The sequence below is a fragment of the Phyllobates terribilis genome, unplaced genomic scaffold, assembly GCF_046119375.1.
Source record: "Phyllobates terribilis strain yellow unplaced genomic scaffold, ASM4611937v1 Scaffold_9__5_contigs__length_417890890, whole genome shotgun sequence".
In the NCBI taxonomy this organism is placed as follows: Eukaryota; Metazoa; Chordata; class Amphibia; order Anura; family Dendrobatidae; genus Phyllobates; species Phyllobates terribilis.
In genome coordinates this window covers 117,480,105-117,497,112 of record NW_027362769.1, presented here as the reverse complement: position 1 = coordinate 117,497,112, position 17,008 = coordinate 117,480,105, and the positions used below count along the sequence as shown (strand labels likewise).

The window sequence follows — 17,008 nt, the reverse complement described above, 5'->3', positions numbered from 1 at the left end:
GGTACCTATGGTGCTGCACAATCAGGCAGAATGGGAGTATGTGCTATCCAGGTGCTTAGCTGGAGTCATCCTCCTCCTACTATGGCTAATGGGGCAGCACCACACCTTATTTAAACTCTCAGAATACTGGTGATAGTAGCCAGTGATTGTACTTGGATTGATCCTTGTTCTCTGGTGCTTTTTCCAATTTCCAACTTGGCTGGTTCCTCTCTACATCTTTCTTAGTAATCCTTCCTGACATTGACTCTGGCCCATCTGGCTTAGCTTCTTGTCTGACCTTCTATTACCTGACCCTCGCTATTCCTCAGGCATTGATTTTGCCTTCTCTATCTATCCCTGGCTTTGTCTCTCTTGAGTATTGTTGCCTCAAGTTTGCTCTTCTGGTTGGAAGCTACTCTGTGGATGCAACCAAGGGGACGCCGTTGTAAGTCCAGATCCTTTTATAGAAGTCAAAGATCCATGGTTCGTCTGAGACCTGATAGATGGAGTCTGTCTGATGTAGCTTCTTTCAGCTAAAAGTATCTGATAAGACTTTACAGCCGGGCACTGAACTGATCCTCTGCTTACTATCACACTGGCGTAGTGTCTGCCTAAGCCTATCACTAAGGAAAGCCTACCGCATACAGATTTATACACTTGCTATATGAGTATATGCATAGAGAGCTCCCTCTAGTGGTGGCTTTATGTAGCCAGAATTGTATCACTTTACTTCAGCTATAGCAATGTCTGAGGCAACTGAGGATATAAAGAAGATCCCTAGGTGAAAAAAAAAGGAGCCCTGACTTAAAATTATGAAATAATAGCGGAGATTACATTTCATATACCCTATTAGGTAATTCTGAGTTAGTAGAGGGGGGTCCTCAGTTCATGACCCTCTTTACTTGCAGTCGGCATCTCTGCCTTGCACTACATACAGTAGGTAGACCATTGATATTAAATGACATAGTGTAATTCTTCATTTTCCAGGTAAACTGAACACTTAATGCCAGGAACTTCCGGAATTTGTTCTACTTCTTCTAACAAGATCCTTTATTATTATTATTATTATTATTATCACCAAGGAAATGATCAGATGCAAAATTACCATCACAGGAATTGCGATCAGTCTCGCTGGCTTTGTATCCTGGTCGGCAGGAACAGATAAATCCTCCATCCACTAAGTTAGTGCAGTTGTGTTCACAGATGTTTTCACCACAGTGTCGTCCGGTACCTCTATCTATGGACATATTAAGCACAGATGTTCCACACTTGAAGACTATTTCCACTTTTGCAATCATTTTTATTTCCCCCAATTCATTTGAAATGCCAAATGAAGCACTTTTACTAACGCTCGTAATAAAACAACTCGTTTTGTGTATGCAGCTCCTATGCAGACCTTTAATTCTCTATGATTACAAACTAAAATGAAAACTCCGTGAGGTACTTAGAGGAGAAGTAGAAACAAAACGGTAGATATTTTATTCAGACTATTGGCAAAGTTGTTCATTTATTTTATTGGAGATACAAAAGAGAAAATGGTAATTGGTAAATTCAAGAAAAAATTAGAGAAGAAAACGCAGTAAAATAATAAATATTTTTTATAACTTTTATGTGCGGCCACTAGGTGTCTCTCATCAGTCTAACTTGTATTCTACTGCCATTTGTCAAGTGTAATTTTAACAGCTCAGAAACTGAGAAGTATAACATGAAGTGGGTTTGTCTTAATCTCTCTGTTCAGCTCTTTTGCCTGTCAAATGGCAACTACCATATCAGAGACACAAACTTTCTGTTTTGGGCAGACAGCTATGGAACAATGACAAAAATAATGCATGATGGGAAGTTGGAAAAGAGTGTTCCAGCACTTATAGTGCTGGCAGAATGATGATGAAGACGAACCACCTGCTCAAAAAAAATGGATGTAAAATTAAAGACGTGAAATTTGGGACATTTTAGACTGGTATGTACATTAAAAACTGTTTAAACTTCTACTGTCCCTTTGTTGTTGCTCCTGGAAGTGTTTGAATACATTGAAAACTGAGAGTTACAGGTCTTCTAGTTAACATCCTGTGTCTGTACACGGTCTAACACTGTCACCCTTGTTGTCAATTTGGGCATACATTTCCAGGAAGTATAATAGAGGAACGACACAACTGACAGACATATATACTTACTGCAACCAATTTCATCAGATCTATCCTCACAGTCGTCGTAATTATCGCACACATAGTGATGAGGGACGCAGTGAGAGTTCCCACACTTGTATTCATCCTCTGTGCACGGTCTCGGGGTGGGCGGTCTACCTGTAAGCACAAGACCATATTTAATGGTTATATCATAGTTACGTAGGTTGAAAAAAAGACCTCGGTCCATCAAGTTCAGCCTTTCTCCACCAATTATACATTTTTTGTCACTAAATTATCTATAACCCACAATGTTCTGTGTACTGAGGAAATCATCCGGCCCTTTAAAAAAATCTCTTATCGTGTCGGCCATCACTACGTCTTGTGGTCGGCATTCCACAGTCTGACTGCTCTGACTGTAAAGAACCCTTTCCTGCTTAGCTGCCGGAATCGCCTTTCTACTAGTGTTGAGCCACCCCCGTAGTGTTCGAGTTCGGTTCGGTTCGTCGAACACCTTCAAACACCGTTAAAACCAATGGCAGGCAAACAAAAACACATAGAAACACATAGAAAACACCTTCAAAGGTGTCCAAAAGCTGACAAACTGCTCAGAAGACACAACTAACACATGGAAAAGTGACAAGTACATATAGTCATGCGAAAAGAAAAGAGGTGGAGGAGTAAAAGGAGGGGGAGACACAGATATAGGCATGTCATGCCCTTCTAAAATCCAAAAAGTGAGAAGCCGAGATGGCCAGTCCGCTCCTGCCCGTGCCACCTCCGTGTCGCCGGGTTTGTGCCAGAGCCGCGGTGAACCCTGACGGCCAGCCCCCCTCTCCCAATACTGGTGCCTGTCCGCTGGTGGGTCGAGAGAGCCCCCCTGTGGTGGAGGCAGCTCTAAGCTTTTTAATTTAAATTGTCCCTCTAATTTAAATGAATACACTTTAAATCCATTTACAAGGATCTATTGGAGGGCAAGTCTCATGCCAGCAGCCGCGTAATTCCAGCTCCAGTAGCGTCCACTAAAGCTGCTGCAGTTAAAAAGCTTTTATAAGGATCGAGCTCGGCTGTCCACCGCAAGGCATCCTAGTGCCAGTCCCAGCCCCTATGCCTTGGGGTGCCTCCTGATGCTCTTCACTAAGTATCCCGTGGTCCCGAAGCATTTCCTTTGAAAAAATTAAGTGTCCAAACTACAGGTGGTGTAGCTTGCTTAACAGCCGGGATAATCCGCTGACTAGCAGACACTGCTACTAGGCACAAAGTATTTCCTGGGCTAGATGCAGTTAAAAATTTGTAAGTAGATACTCTCGTTGGATGCTGAGAAAGCATTCCATAGAGTCTCCTGGCACGCCATATATGATTCTCTTAAAAAGCTTGGGGTAGGGGTCTAGGGGACCCTTTTATAGCCAAAATCACGGCCCTGTATCACAATACGTCACCTAGGCTGAAGATAAATGGAACTGTAGCACCGAGGGCTCGGTTGCTACAGAGGTATTGCACCTCACCCAGAGGTGTGATATCTCACTCTCAGATAAGGATGGAGTGTGGATCAGGACCCGACACCTGCATGCATTACACCACATTGCCGTGGGGCAGGGCGACCAATATGCCCCTGAGATGGGCACGACAGTCCCTGTCCATGGCTGGAGTGGGGGGAGGGAACACTGAGGAAGGGGAACCCTGCAGTGCAGGAGCAGGGAGGAAGCAGTTGATGGGTGCATTGAGAAGGGAGTATAAAAGGTGGGCACCATCTTAGTTCAGTGCAGAGAAGTCTGAGCAGAAGTGGCAGGGAGCAGGGGCTCTGCATGAGCTCTGCTCCGGAGGCGGGCCTAGTAACAGAGGCCCAGGCCTGCAAGAGGGAGAAGGAAGGAAGAGGAGCGGAGAAGGCTCCAGGAACGAGGAATGAAGGGATCCCAGGGGTGCGGACGGGCGAGTCGCCACCGCACGCCCGAATCCACCTGCGTGGAGGGGTCAGGCCAAAGGGGGAGACCGGTCCCCGAACTAGTGGAGGCAGGAAACGACCCTCAGCTAGAAACCGGAGGCTCTGACATTTTATGTGGCGCAGCCCCTTGCTCCACCCGCTAGGAAGGCACCACATAGGGTCAGGGAAACTGGCGCCAAGTTTACCAAGAGGAGGCCCGAGGCAGCCGGACAGAAGTGTTGGTAAGAAAGGCCAGACAAAGGACACACAAAGGGGGTCCTGTGAAGCGCTCCAAAGTTATCTGGGAGTTGTCTGAGCCCCTCACCTGGTGAGCACAGTACGACGTGGGCAGCCGTTACCTGCAGACGTGGTCTGGATAATAAGAACTGTGAGTAAAGGCCCTGAACTGCATCACTGACTCCGTGTCGTTACTGCTGCTGCCCTGCACCATCACCCCCATCCTCCGCATACACTGCCCTGAGGCTATACTCCTCCCGTTGGGAGTTATGCTACGCTCTGCTGCACCCACAACACCAGCCTTAGCGGTCTGCCCTGTAGCGGCGGTTCACTCTGACCGCAATCCACGGGTGGCGTAGTCAGACATTTAAACATCAAAACCACATAAATAGTTCCGCCACTGGTTTGACCGCCCTGAGCCACGGAACCGGATCGCCGCCACGAAGACTACAACCACCAGCATCCACCAAAAAGGGTCCGGCTCCGGGTGTCCCAAGGCCCAGGGGGTGCGTCAGAACATTTTCATCACCTTTCACAATCACCAATGGGACAAGGCAGGGATGTCCTCTGTCCCCTCTCTTATACATCCTAGTGACGGAGCACCTGCTCTCATCAATTCGCCATAACCCCAATATTAGGTGGATTGAGGTGGGAGGCACCGAGTACAAGTGCTCTCTATTTGCTGATGATGTCCTAGTATATATCACTCAATCACATATATCCATCCCTGCTGTTATGGCTGAAATAGATCACTTTGTTACATGGTAAAATTTTAAAATCAATGCAGCGAAGTCTGAGGCCCTCGATGTCTCCCTCCCCAAATCCATATAGGATTCCATCCAGTCCAACTTTCCCTTTGCCTGGCCCTCACAGGGTATCAAATACTTAGGAATTCCTATTCATAGAGACCTCTCCCATCTATGTTATCTTAATTTTGGGCCCTTTATTGAACAATTCCATACAGACCACGGTTGGCAAGTTAGAACTGTAAGATTCACTACGTGAACCACTGGTGTTTTGTGGAAAAGCACATGTACACCGCGTTCCAAATTATTATGCAAAAAGTGTTTAGGAGTGATAAGGGAAGAATTTGTTTGTTTGTCAGTTAAACTCATTGATGGTGATGTGTGTCAGGGCTCTTTATATCACTGTAAGCAATTGCAGACACCTGTGCTAATTAGTTTGGCAGGTGTGTCCAATGAAAGGCAAGACTACTTAAGAAGGCTCTCTCACATTATTAAGCAGCCTACATTTTCTGCCAAAATGGGAAAGAAAAAGGATGTGTCGGCTGCTGAGAAGCAACAAATTTTGGAGTGTTTAGGTCAAGGCATGACTACAATCAACATTGTGCGATGATCAGGATGAAGTGTCTTGGCAATCAAGAAGTATGTAGCTGATTCACAGTACACACGTGTGCGTGCTGATAAGGGCAAATTGAGGACTCTTTCCTACAGGCAATTACGTCAGGTTGAAACAGCAGCGGCAAAAAAGCCTTGTCATAGCAGCAGACAAGTTTTTGAAGCTGCTTGTGCCTCCAACGTCCCCCGAACAACAAGATGCAGGGTCCTTCAGAGGTTTGCAGCTGTGCATATGCCATCCTGTCGACCTCCTCTATCCACTTCACACAAGCAGAAACGGCTCCAGTGGGCCAAACATTACATGAAGACTGATTTCAAAACTGTTTTGTTCACGGATGAGTGCCGTGCAGCGCTCGATGGTCCAGATGAATGGAGTGGAGGATGGCTGGTTGATGGACACCCCACGCAAACACGGCTACAGCGCCAACAAGGAGGAGGTGGAGTAATGTTTTGGGCTGGAATCATGGGGAGAGAGATTGTCGGCCCCTTTAGGATCCCTGAAGGCGCTAAAGATGAACTCCATAATGTATGTGGATTTTCTCAAACAGCACTTCCTGCCATGGTTCAAGAAGAAGAACCGTGTATTTCACAGCAAGATCATTTTTCTGCATGATAATGCACCATCTCATGCTGCACATAAAACATCTGCATCTCTGGCTGATATGGGCATAAAAGGGGACAAACTTATGGTGTGACCCCCATGCTCCCCTGACCTCTACCCCATTCAGAACCTTTGGAGCATCATTAAAAGGAGTGTCTATGATGGCGGGAGGCAGTTCACATCTAAGCAACAGCTCTGGGAGGGTATTCTGTCCTCATGCAAAACAATTGAAGCAGAAACCATCCAAAACCTGACAAATTCAATGGACGAGAGAGTTCAGAAGCTCCTTTCGAACAAGGGGTCCTATGTGAAAATGTAACATCACCTAGAATAAAGTTTTGAGTTGAAAACTGTTTGATTTCAGTTTCTAACAACCTGCTAATGCTTATAATTTCAAAAATGACCATTTTTTTGGTCTTTATTAAAATGAAAAGGTTGATCGAAAAGTTTGGGGGATCTAAGAGTGTGGCAACCCAGTAGTCATGATTACTTCGAATTCTGACAATATGAGGGTCATGCTGCAGGTAGTGCAGCAAGAAGGCACTTATGTGTCTTGCGCATCTCGGAGCCCCAAAATTATTTTCCGGGCTAGATGCAGCTAAAAATTATTTTTAATTTTAAATCTGGTGAAGCTTATTATAGATGGCCTAATAGGATCAGTGCTGCACACTGCTACAAAGCCCAAATTATTTTCCAGTCAAGATACAGATAAACATGATTAGTAATTTGAAAGCTTAAAACGGTTGGTAGGGTGATTTTAACCAATCATCAAGCTTTTACTCTCCCCAGGATGACACAGGGGTAGAAAAGTCGTTTCGGATCCATGATTTGTTCATCTTTATGAACGTGAGTCTGTCTACATTATCAGTGGAGAGCCGCGTGCGCTTATCTGTCAGCACACCACCAGCAGCGCTGAACACACGTTCAGACAGAACGCTGGCTGCGGGGCATGACAAGATCTCCAAGGCGTAAGTGGCTAGCTCCGGCCATTTATCCAGATTGGAAGCCCAAAAAGAGCAAGGGTCCAGTGACACAGTCGTGGCTTCAATGTTTACTTGGAGATACTCCTGTACCATCGTCTCTAGGCGTTGACTATATGTCAGACTTCTTGTCTCCTGTGGCCTTGCAAAGGATGGGCTAAAAAAGTGGTGAAATGATTCCGCAAAATTGATGTTACCAGCAGATACTGTGGTTCTGTTACGGTTTGAGTGCTGAACACTTGACGGTCCCACGGTTGGCAAGTTGGAACTGTGAGATTCACTACGTGCACCACTGGTATTTTGTGGAAAAGCACATGTAAGATTCTGCAACAGTCTCTGCTGATACTCCTGCATGCGTGCATCCCTTTCTATGGCAGGAATAATTTCTGCAAATTTACTTTTGTACCGGGGATCTAACAGTGTGGCAACCCAGTAGTCAGGATTATTTCTAATTCTCACAATTCGAGGGTCATGTTGCAGGTAGTGCAGCAAGAAGGCACTCATGTGTGTTGCGCATCCAGGAGCACCAAGTCCCTGTTGTGTTGGTGGCGAGGTAACAATCATGCTTCCTTCCTCTGTCCTCTCCCCCCAACCTCGCACAACAGAAATGTGATCAAGGTCTCCCTCATCTGATGAGTCTTCCATCAGTTCGTCCTCCACTTCTTCCTGGGCTCCTGCACCTTCCTCACTAGTTTGGCTGCTACCATGCGCCCTGGTAAAACCATCTCCCCCACCCTCACATGCCTGCCGCCTTGGTGCTGCCGACCGTCTGGACCTTGCAGATGTTAGCCCTTCCGCATACAACTCCTCCTCCTCTACTTCCTCCACCTCCTCTTGTGCCACCACCTGACTCCGAATTCTGTTTAACATGTGCTCCAGCATGTAAATCACCGGAATAGTCATGCTGATAATGGCATCGTCAGCACTAAACATCTTCGTCGCCATTTCAAAACTGTGCAGAAGGGTGCATAGGTCCCTGATCTGAGACCACTCCTCCAGCGTGATTTGCCCCACCTCTGAATCTCGTTGGCCCAGGCTATACGTCAGAACGTATTGCACCAGGGCTTGTCGGTGCTGCCACAGTCGCTGCAACATGTGCAGAGTTGAATTCCACCGGGTAGGCACATCGCATTTTAGCCGGTGAAGTGGCAGGCCCAATGACTTCTGTAGAGATGTAAGTCGCTGAGCTGCGGGATGCGAACGGCGGAAGTGAGCACACAGCGACCGTGCCCTCTGCAGAAGGCCATCTAGTCTGGGATAGTGGGCTAAAAATTGCTGGACAACCAGGTTCAACACGTGAGCCATACAAGGCACGTGTGTGACATTGCCCCGGCGAAGGGCCGCACCCAGGTTTGCAGCATTGTCGCACACGGCCTTCCCTGGTTTCAGGTCCAGTGGAGACAACCATTCATGAAATTGGTTCTCCAGAGCTGACCACAACTCCTCAGCTGTGTGACTCACATTTCCCAGACATTTCAATGTAAAAACCGCCTGATGACGTTGAGCCCTACTGCCAGCATAGTAAGGAGGTGTGCAGGATCCCTTCTGCGCAGTTAGAAAGCTTGTGGCATGACCAGACAGGCTTTGGGTGCAGGTGGAAGACCGAGAGGAGGTTGAGGAGGCAGAAGCAGTGGAGGAACTTTGACATAAAGAGGATTGACGCACAACTCGTGGGGACGGCAAGACTTGGACAGCAGCCCCTTGTCCTGCTGTCACCATAGTTACCCAGTGCCCAGTCAGCGACATGTAACGCCCCTGTCCATGCCTACTCGTCCAAGTGTCTGTGGTGAAATGCACCCTGTCACACACAGAGTTTCTCAAAGAAGCGGTGATGTTGTGTGCGACATGCTGGTGGAGCGCAGGCACACCTTTCTTTGAGAAGTAGTGCCGACTGGGCATCTGGTACTGGGGCACTGCGACGGACATAAGGTCTCGAAAATCCTCTGTGTCCACCAGGCGGAAAGGCAGCATTTCTGTAGCCAAGAGCTTGCAGATGGTGAAATTCAACCTCTTAGCTTTCTCATGGCTAGGAGGAAATGGTCTTTTACTTGTCCACATCTGAGGGACCGAGGGCTGGCTATTGTGCTTAGACGGGGTTGATAAGGGTGTCCCCGGCAAACTGCCGGTCTGTGAGGAAGATGCAGGCGGACATGTTAGGTTGCCTTGATCCAAAGGTGGTGCTATCGATGTCGGACAGCGCTCAACACCAGCTGGTGTTACCACCTCCAAAGAAAATGATGACCTGCCAATCACGCTGGCTGTTGCGGGTAAAGAGGTGGCAGGTCTGCGCCCCAAAACAGGTGTGACTGCTGTCCCCCCAGTCACAGAGGATGAAGAGGCCGCGGATGCACAAGATATGGCAGACGGTGATTGGCCCGGCCGGCTAGGCCGCATTGTAGCACACTGAGCTTCCCACTGCAACTTATGCTTCATGTCCATGTGCCGGTTCATGCATGAAGTACTCAAACTATGTATTTTTTGGCCTCTACTTAGCTTTTGCTGACAAATGTTACAGATAACACGAGTTGGGTCATCTTTATCGATCTGAAAAGATGCCCAGGCTATGCAAGGCTTAGCACCCATGCGACCTGAAGAGCCACCACGACTTGTGGTGAGAGGCAGAGTTGTGTTTGAGGATGCAGTTGTTGACGTGCTTCCAGTACTACGTCTCTGTCCAGGAAGGCGCAACCTGACCTCGTCGTCACTAGCATCTTCCTCCACCTCCTCTGCTGACCTCATCTCTTGGCTGACTGTGGGTTGACAGTAAGTGGGATCTCCGACCTCATCATCATCACCCTGTGCGTTATCACACCCGTCGTCCTCAGAGCCAACCTGTTCCTGCCCTGACAAAAAACTAAAGTTGTCACTCCAATCAGGTATTTGAGTCTTATCATCGTCTTCCTCATTGTCTCCACCAACAGGAGTTACAGTTTGGGAATGAGGGTCTACATTATGGTCAGAACCTTCTGCGTCTGGTCCTGGATCCGACTCATAAAGATTCTGGGCATCAGTGCAGATCATTTCCTCGTCTGGATTCACAGAAGCGCTGGAGTCGACCTCTGATTCCCAGGCTATAGTATGAGTAAACAGCTCTGCAGACTCAACCATCTGTTCTACCTCATACTCAGACGGGCAGCTGGAGATTTGGGAGCTGTGAGGAAGCAAGTGCGATTTGGGTGACACCTTTGAGGACTGGAGTATTTGTGATGTTGAAGTTGATGTGGAGGAGAGCCCACTTAAAGGAGCACTTGATATCCGTTGAAGCACCTGCTGTTTTTGTGCCTCATCTGGAATTTGTAGCGATTGGCGTGGCCGTAAGAAAGGGATCTTATCACATTGTCCGCTAAAAGAAGTAGACATTTTAGTTTGGCTGGAAGATGGTCTTTCTTCTGCACCTACCCCACGGACACAACCTTTTTTCCCCTTCCCAACCCGCCTATTCCCCTTTCCACCAGCAGCAGGCCTTTTTCCACTCATTTTGGTGGTTAACTAATTCACAACTCTGGAGTTGTTTGCACAAAAAAACAATGGATGGTAACCGAGCAGAGCTGAGTGGCCAAACTGTGGTATTAGGCCAAAACTATTGGCTGGGTTAGATGCAGAAAAAAATTATTTTTAATTTGCAACCTGATGGAGGTCAGTATAGATGGACTAATAGACCAAGTCCCACACACCGCTAGAAGCCCAAATATTTTTTCAGAGCTAGATGCAGAAAATTTTTTTATTCAATTTGCAACCTGATGGAGGTCAGTATAGATGGACTAATAGACCAAGTCCCACACACTGCTAGAAGCCCAAATATTTTTTCAGAGCTAGATGCAGAAAAAAATTATTTTTAATTTGCAACCTGATGGAGGTCAGTATAGATGGACTAATAGAACAAGTCCCACACGCTGCTAGAAGCCCAAATATTTTTTCAGAGATAAATGAAGAAAAAAATTATTTTTAATTTGCAACCTGATGGAGGTCAGTATAGATGGACTAATAGACCAAGTCCCACACACTGCTAGAAGCCCAAATATTTTTTCAGAGCTAGATGCAGAAAAAAATTATTTTTAATTTGCAACCTGATGGAGGTCAGTATAGATGGACTAATAGAACAAGTCCCACACGCTGCTAGAAGCCCAAATATTTTTTCAGAGATAAATGAAGAAAAAAATTATTTTTAATTTGCAACCTGATGGAGGTCAGTATAGAAGGACTAATAGACCAAGTCCCACACACTGCTAGAAGCCCAAATATTTTTTCAGAGCTAGATGCAGAAAAAAATTATTTTTAATTTGCAACCTGATGGAGGTCAGTATAGATGGACTAATAGACCAAGTCCCACACACCGCTAGAAGCCCAAATATTTTTTCAGAGCTAGATGCAGAAAAAAATTATATTCAATTTGCAACCTGATGGAGGTCAGTATAGATGGACTAATAGAATGATGCTATGCCCAAAAGATTTTACTTCACTAGGTGCAGTAAAAAAATTGGTATTCTATACACAGGTGGTATATCTTGCAACACAGATAGGCTACTCCACTGACTAACACACTCTGCAATAGGCCAAAAAGGATTAGCTTTGCTAGATTCAGCCAAATGCTGTGAAAAAAACTTGCACAGCACTGGCACAGACCTGCCTGGCAAAAACTGATAGGAACTGATGTAACCTAGTCCTGAAAAGGACTCCAATTACAATTAGTCTTTACTCCCACAATCTATCTATTTAAGAGCACAGACCTCCCTGATAAAAGTCGTAGGAAATGCTGTAACCTAGTCCTTAAAAGGACTGCAATCACAACTATTCCCTACTCCCAAGCTATCTGTATATTTGTGCGAAAATTGGCTTGAAATTAACAAGGTATAGCGCACACAGCAACAGCGGTGCCGTCTAACACACAGCTGCAGCAGTGAGAAAATGGTGGCGACGGGGAAAATGGCTTGGTCTTATAGGGCAAGGACATGTGACATACACTGCCAATGACACATGCCCTTGCTTGTGTGAAAAAAAGCACTTCGCTCCGTGTGTGCGCTGCTGATAGGCTGACAGATTGCACCTCCCCACTGCAAATGCGGGAAAGAGAAAAAAAAATGGAGATCTTCATTGTTCCTGCAGAGATCCATCCCCTGCCCCTCCCCCCGCCCCGCTGTACACTCAAACTGCGTATTAACATTAATTTTCATCATTACTGAGAAAAAATCCAGTTATGATTTTGGTGCACGAACAGTTATCGAACATAACCTCGAACAGCCGAATTTTTCTCAAATTGTTCGTGTTCGCCGATCGGCTCGAACACCGCCCAAAACAGCTCGAATTTGACATTGGCGAACAGTTCGAGTAGAACAACGCTCATCTCTACTTTCTACCACCCATAATGAGTACCTCCTGGTCCTTAGTATGGTCTTTGGAATGAATAAGTCATGGGCTAGTCCTTTGTACTGACCACACATGTATTTGTACATGTAAATGAGATCCCCTCTGAGGCGTCGTTTTTCTAAGCTAAACAAGCCCAAATTTTCCAACCTCCCATCATATGAGATCCCTTCCATCCTTTGTAATAATCTAGTTGCCACCTTTGAACTGACTCTAATTTCTGAATATCCTTTTTAAAATGTGGAGCCCAAAACTGGATCCCGTATTCCAGATGTGGCCTCACCAGTGATTTATAGAGGAGTGATAATATATTGGGATCATGGGATTTTCTCACTCTTTTTATACATCCTAAAATCTTGTTTGCTTTTGCAGCTGCTGCTTGACATTGAGTACTGCTGTGGTATCCTAGTTGTACATATGAAAGCGATAGAAATGGCAGCAGATTAGGCTTCTTGTATATGTACATGTAGTAAAAGTTGAAAGTAACTTAAAGGTTACTTGTGTTTGCTTTTGGATGGTAATCTCATGATTTATGGATAAAATAGAAAAAATAAGACAAGAAGCCTCATTTGGATGTGTGTTCACTTTCTTGTTCAATAAAAAAAAGATCTGATTTTCATCAATAATTTTTTTGAATGCCAAAAAAGTTTCTTCCTACACATTTAAAGGGATTGTCCATCTTTGAGGACCATTTTTCTTAAATGCATGTATCAGGGACTAAAATATTTTTGCAATTGGGGTTTATTAAAAATTTTCTCCTGTATGACTTTTACAAGCTTTTTGTTTGCCTGCACATACAACTTCAATGTGGTCTGTGGTCATAAATCATCTGAGAGGACCTCAGGAAACGATAGATATAAGAGTTACCGCCTCCCTATCAGACCGTCATAGAGGCTGACTGACGGATTCTCAGTTAATTCATTCTGCATCCAGCAATAGAGAGGCTGTAGAATGAAAACAATGCTAAGTTTGTAGCGAAACTTAATTAAAAAAAAATATTTTTAGCAAGTTAAAAAAAAAGAAAAATGCCCCAATGGTGGACAACCCCTTTAAATATGGATAATTTTCAATGATCCATGCACTTGAGTGGGTGATTTTGATCTGTGACTCAAGTCAAAATGGTTATATCTCCATAAAATTTATTGCTGATTTTTGGTCTTTCCTTGAAAAAAACACAAAACATTTATGTAAAAAAGATGAGGTCTAAGTTGGATCTAGTGCAACTTACATTGCTCCTCTGTCTCGTCGCTCCCGTCCCTGCAGTCGTCCACAGTGTTGCATATCTCGTGTCTGTAGATGCAGCGGTTGTTACCGCAGCGGAATCGGAAGGGCGGCTCACAAGGGATGTCCACTGTGAACAGAAACAAGGCTTACAACATGTACCGGAATCACCACCTACCCCGGAGATCTCTACACGAGGGTCAGACTTACAGCACAGGTTCAGTTCTTCATCAGAGTCATCTCCGCAGTCGTTGTCACCATCACACTTCCAGTATGGCAGGATGCAGATATGGTTCTTACACTCAAACATGTTCGGAGGGCAGTAGGTTCCGTTCGGATAGCGAGTTGCTAAGGATGTTGGACAGTAATAGAGTCAATAACTTTGCATTTTTCAACATCAGATACAAGTTATCACAAAGGTCGCACCATGTGAGAACTGCACCAGTATCCAGTTGAGAAACTTTAAGATGGAAGATCCTAATTAGTGTTATACGAGAATGCTCGAGTGTTATTCGAGTATCTTTCGCGTGCTCTGCTAATATGCTAGTCTCCTTGCGGCGGTAGACAGACGCAACATATGCGAGGATGTCAGTCTCTGTGACCTGCTCCTTTGGCTGACATCTAACACAGGCACTGTCATTTCTAGAGAAGCCTGCAGTTTAGTGGTGTAACTTACTCCAGAAATGTACTCCAGTCCCTAACTGGAGTACATTCTGGTGGCGGCGCACACCTGTTAAAAGATAAATCTAATTCACTACTCCAGCAGGTCCTTTCATTAAAAGTGGCGTTCACATTGTGACCAATTCATCAAAGCTTTTACACTATAAAAATGACGGAAACGTTTTGAAAAGTCGCAACATTTTAGCACAACACAGAGTTTCACAAAAATGTTGAGACTTTTGTCTCTTTCACGCAAGTTTGAATCAGTTCCGCCTAAATAGGCCACGCTCTGTCCCAGCAGTCCAGGTTCATCAAAACTGAAGGCGTTTAGTACAGCAGAAATGCTACTCCAGTCCATTCTGGCACAACGCACTTAGGCGCTCGCCACTCAGAAGAATAATGAATTTGCCATGCTCACCCTCAAGACTGGCGTTGTGCGAGTGTGCACTATTTGATGAATTGCACTCAAAGTCTTTTGTCCTGAAGTGTCATTTTGGGCATCTTTTTTATTGTTTTTTTCATTGTTTTTGGTGTTTTATTTTTTTTAGAAAGAACCTACAAGAAGCAAAATGAACATAAACCCTGCTATAAATAAATAAATAAATAAAAAGAAAACGTTTTTAATATTAGACAGAGTAGGACTATCCTGAATGGGTTCACCTTGCCGAGGTGGGATAGCTTTCATGCTAATTTTGATTAAAAACAGTGTGACTAAGAACCCTATTTTATTTAAATGCACTTCTGCTTTTTGTTTATTTATTTATAGCAGGGTTTATTATGTTCATTTTGCTTCTTGTAGTTTTTTTTCTGATTTATGGCCATTGTAAACATGTGTTTATGTGCTGCATGTAAACCAACTTAAACCAAGCTCAAATTCTGTGTTTTTTCACTTTATTTTATTTTTTGTACATTTTTATATAGACTACTGAAGAATGGCTTAAATCAGGGGTCCTCAAACTATGGCCCGTAGGCCACATGCGGCCCGCGGAGGACTTTTATCCGGCCCGCTGGGCTGTGGGCAGAGGAGAGCGGTGTCAGCGCCCGCCCTCCCCCCCTGCTTTCTCAGAGCCCCGGCAGCCCGATACTTACCTCTCCTCGTGCCTTCGCAGATCCGGTGTCTTCCTGGTCTGCGCTCCCTGTGACGTCTCAGGTCAGAGGGCGCGGTGACGTCTTTACACCGCGCCCTCCCGAGTGCTGTCACAGGCAGCGCAGAGCGGGATGAAGCCGGCGACGCTGGAGTCCGGACCTGAGCAGCGGCAGCAAGTGAGGAGGGAGGTGAGTATTGGATTTTTTTTTTTTTTAATGTATGGAGGCATGGGACATAATATTAGGGGTGACATCCTGCATGTGGCATTATATGGGGGGGGGGTGACATCCTGAATGGGGCATTATACGGGGGGGTGACATGCTGCATGGGGCATTATATGGGGGGTGACATCCAGCATGGGGCATTATATGGGGGGTGACATCCTGAATGGGGCATTATAAAGACAGGGGAGTGATATCTTGCACGGGGCATTATATGGTGGTGGGGGTGACATCCTGAATGGGGCATTATATGGGAGGTGACATCCTGAATGGGGCATTATAAAGACAGGGGAGTGATATCCTGCATGTGTCATTATATGGGGGGGGGTGACATCCTGAAAGGGGCATTATATGGGGGGTGACATCCTGAATGGGGCATTATAAAGACAGGGGAGTGATATCTTGCACGGGGCATTATATGGTGGTGGGGCTGACATCCTGAATGGGGCATTATATGGGAGGTGACATCCTGAATGGGGCATTATAAAGACAGGGGAGTGATATCCTGCATGGGTCATTATATGGGGGGGGTGACATCCTGAATGGGGCATTATATGGGGGGGGTGACATCCTGAATGGGGCATTATAAAGACAGGGGAGTGATATCCTGCATGGGTCATTATATGGGGGGGGGGGTGACATCCTGAATGGGGCATTATATGGGGGGGTGGCATCCTGAATGGGGCATTATAAAGACAGGGGAGTGATATCTTGCACGGGGCATTATATGGTGGGAGAAAGGGAAATCCTGCATGGGGCATAATAAGGGGGGAACAGCCTGCATAGGGCATTAAAAGGGGGAAACAGCCTGCCTATTGAGGACCTATGCTGCCTATTGGGGACATTTACCTGCCTATTGGGGACATTTACTTGCCTATTGGGGATATTTACCTGCCTATTGGGGACCTATGCTGCCTATTTGGGACATTTACCTGCCTATTTGGGACATTTACCTGCCTATTGGGGACCTATGCTGCCTATTGGGAACATTTACCTGCCTATTGGGGACATACGCTGCCTATTGGGTACATTTACCTACCTATTGGGGACCTATGCTGCCTATTGGGTACATTTACCTGCCTATTGGGGACCTATGCTGCCTATTGGGGATATTTACCTGACTATTGGGGACATTTACCTGCCTATTGGGGATATTTACCTGCCTATTGAGGACCTATGCTGCCTATTGGGGACCTATGCTGCCTATTGGGGACATTTACCTGCCTATTGGGGACCTATGCTGCCTATTGGGGACATTTACC

General features: G+C 45.7%; 1 protein-coding gene across 1 annotated transcript in view; it reads right to left on the bottom strand.

Moving 5' to 3' along the window:
- Window positions 1-17,008, bottom strand: part of LRP2 (LDL receptor related protein 2) — a 345,085-nt gene that overhangs the window by 22,616 nt on the left and 305,461 nt on the right. Inside the window, exons 61-64 of the mRNA XM_073646998.1 lie at window positions 13,989-14,126; window positions 13,786-13,908; window positions 2,151-2,279; window positions 1,085-1,216 (exon numbers count right to left, since the gene is read on the bottom strand). Coding sequence (XP_073503099.1) covers window positions 1,085-1,216; window positions 2,151-2,279; window positions 13,786-13,908; window positions 13,989-14,126 — 522 coding nt within the window. The remainder of the gene's footprint in view (window positions 1-1,084; window positions 1,217-2,150; window positions 2,280-13,785; window positions 13,909-13,988; window positions 14,127-17,008) is intronic.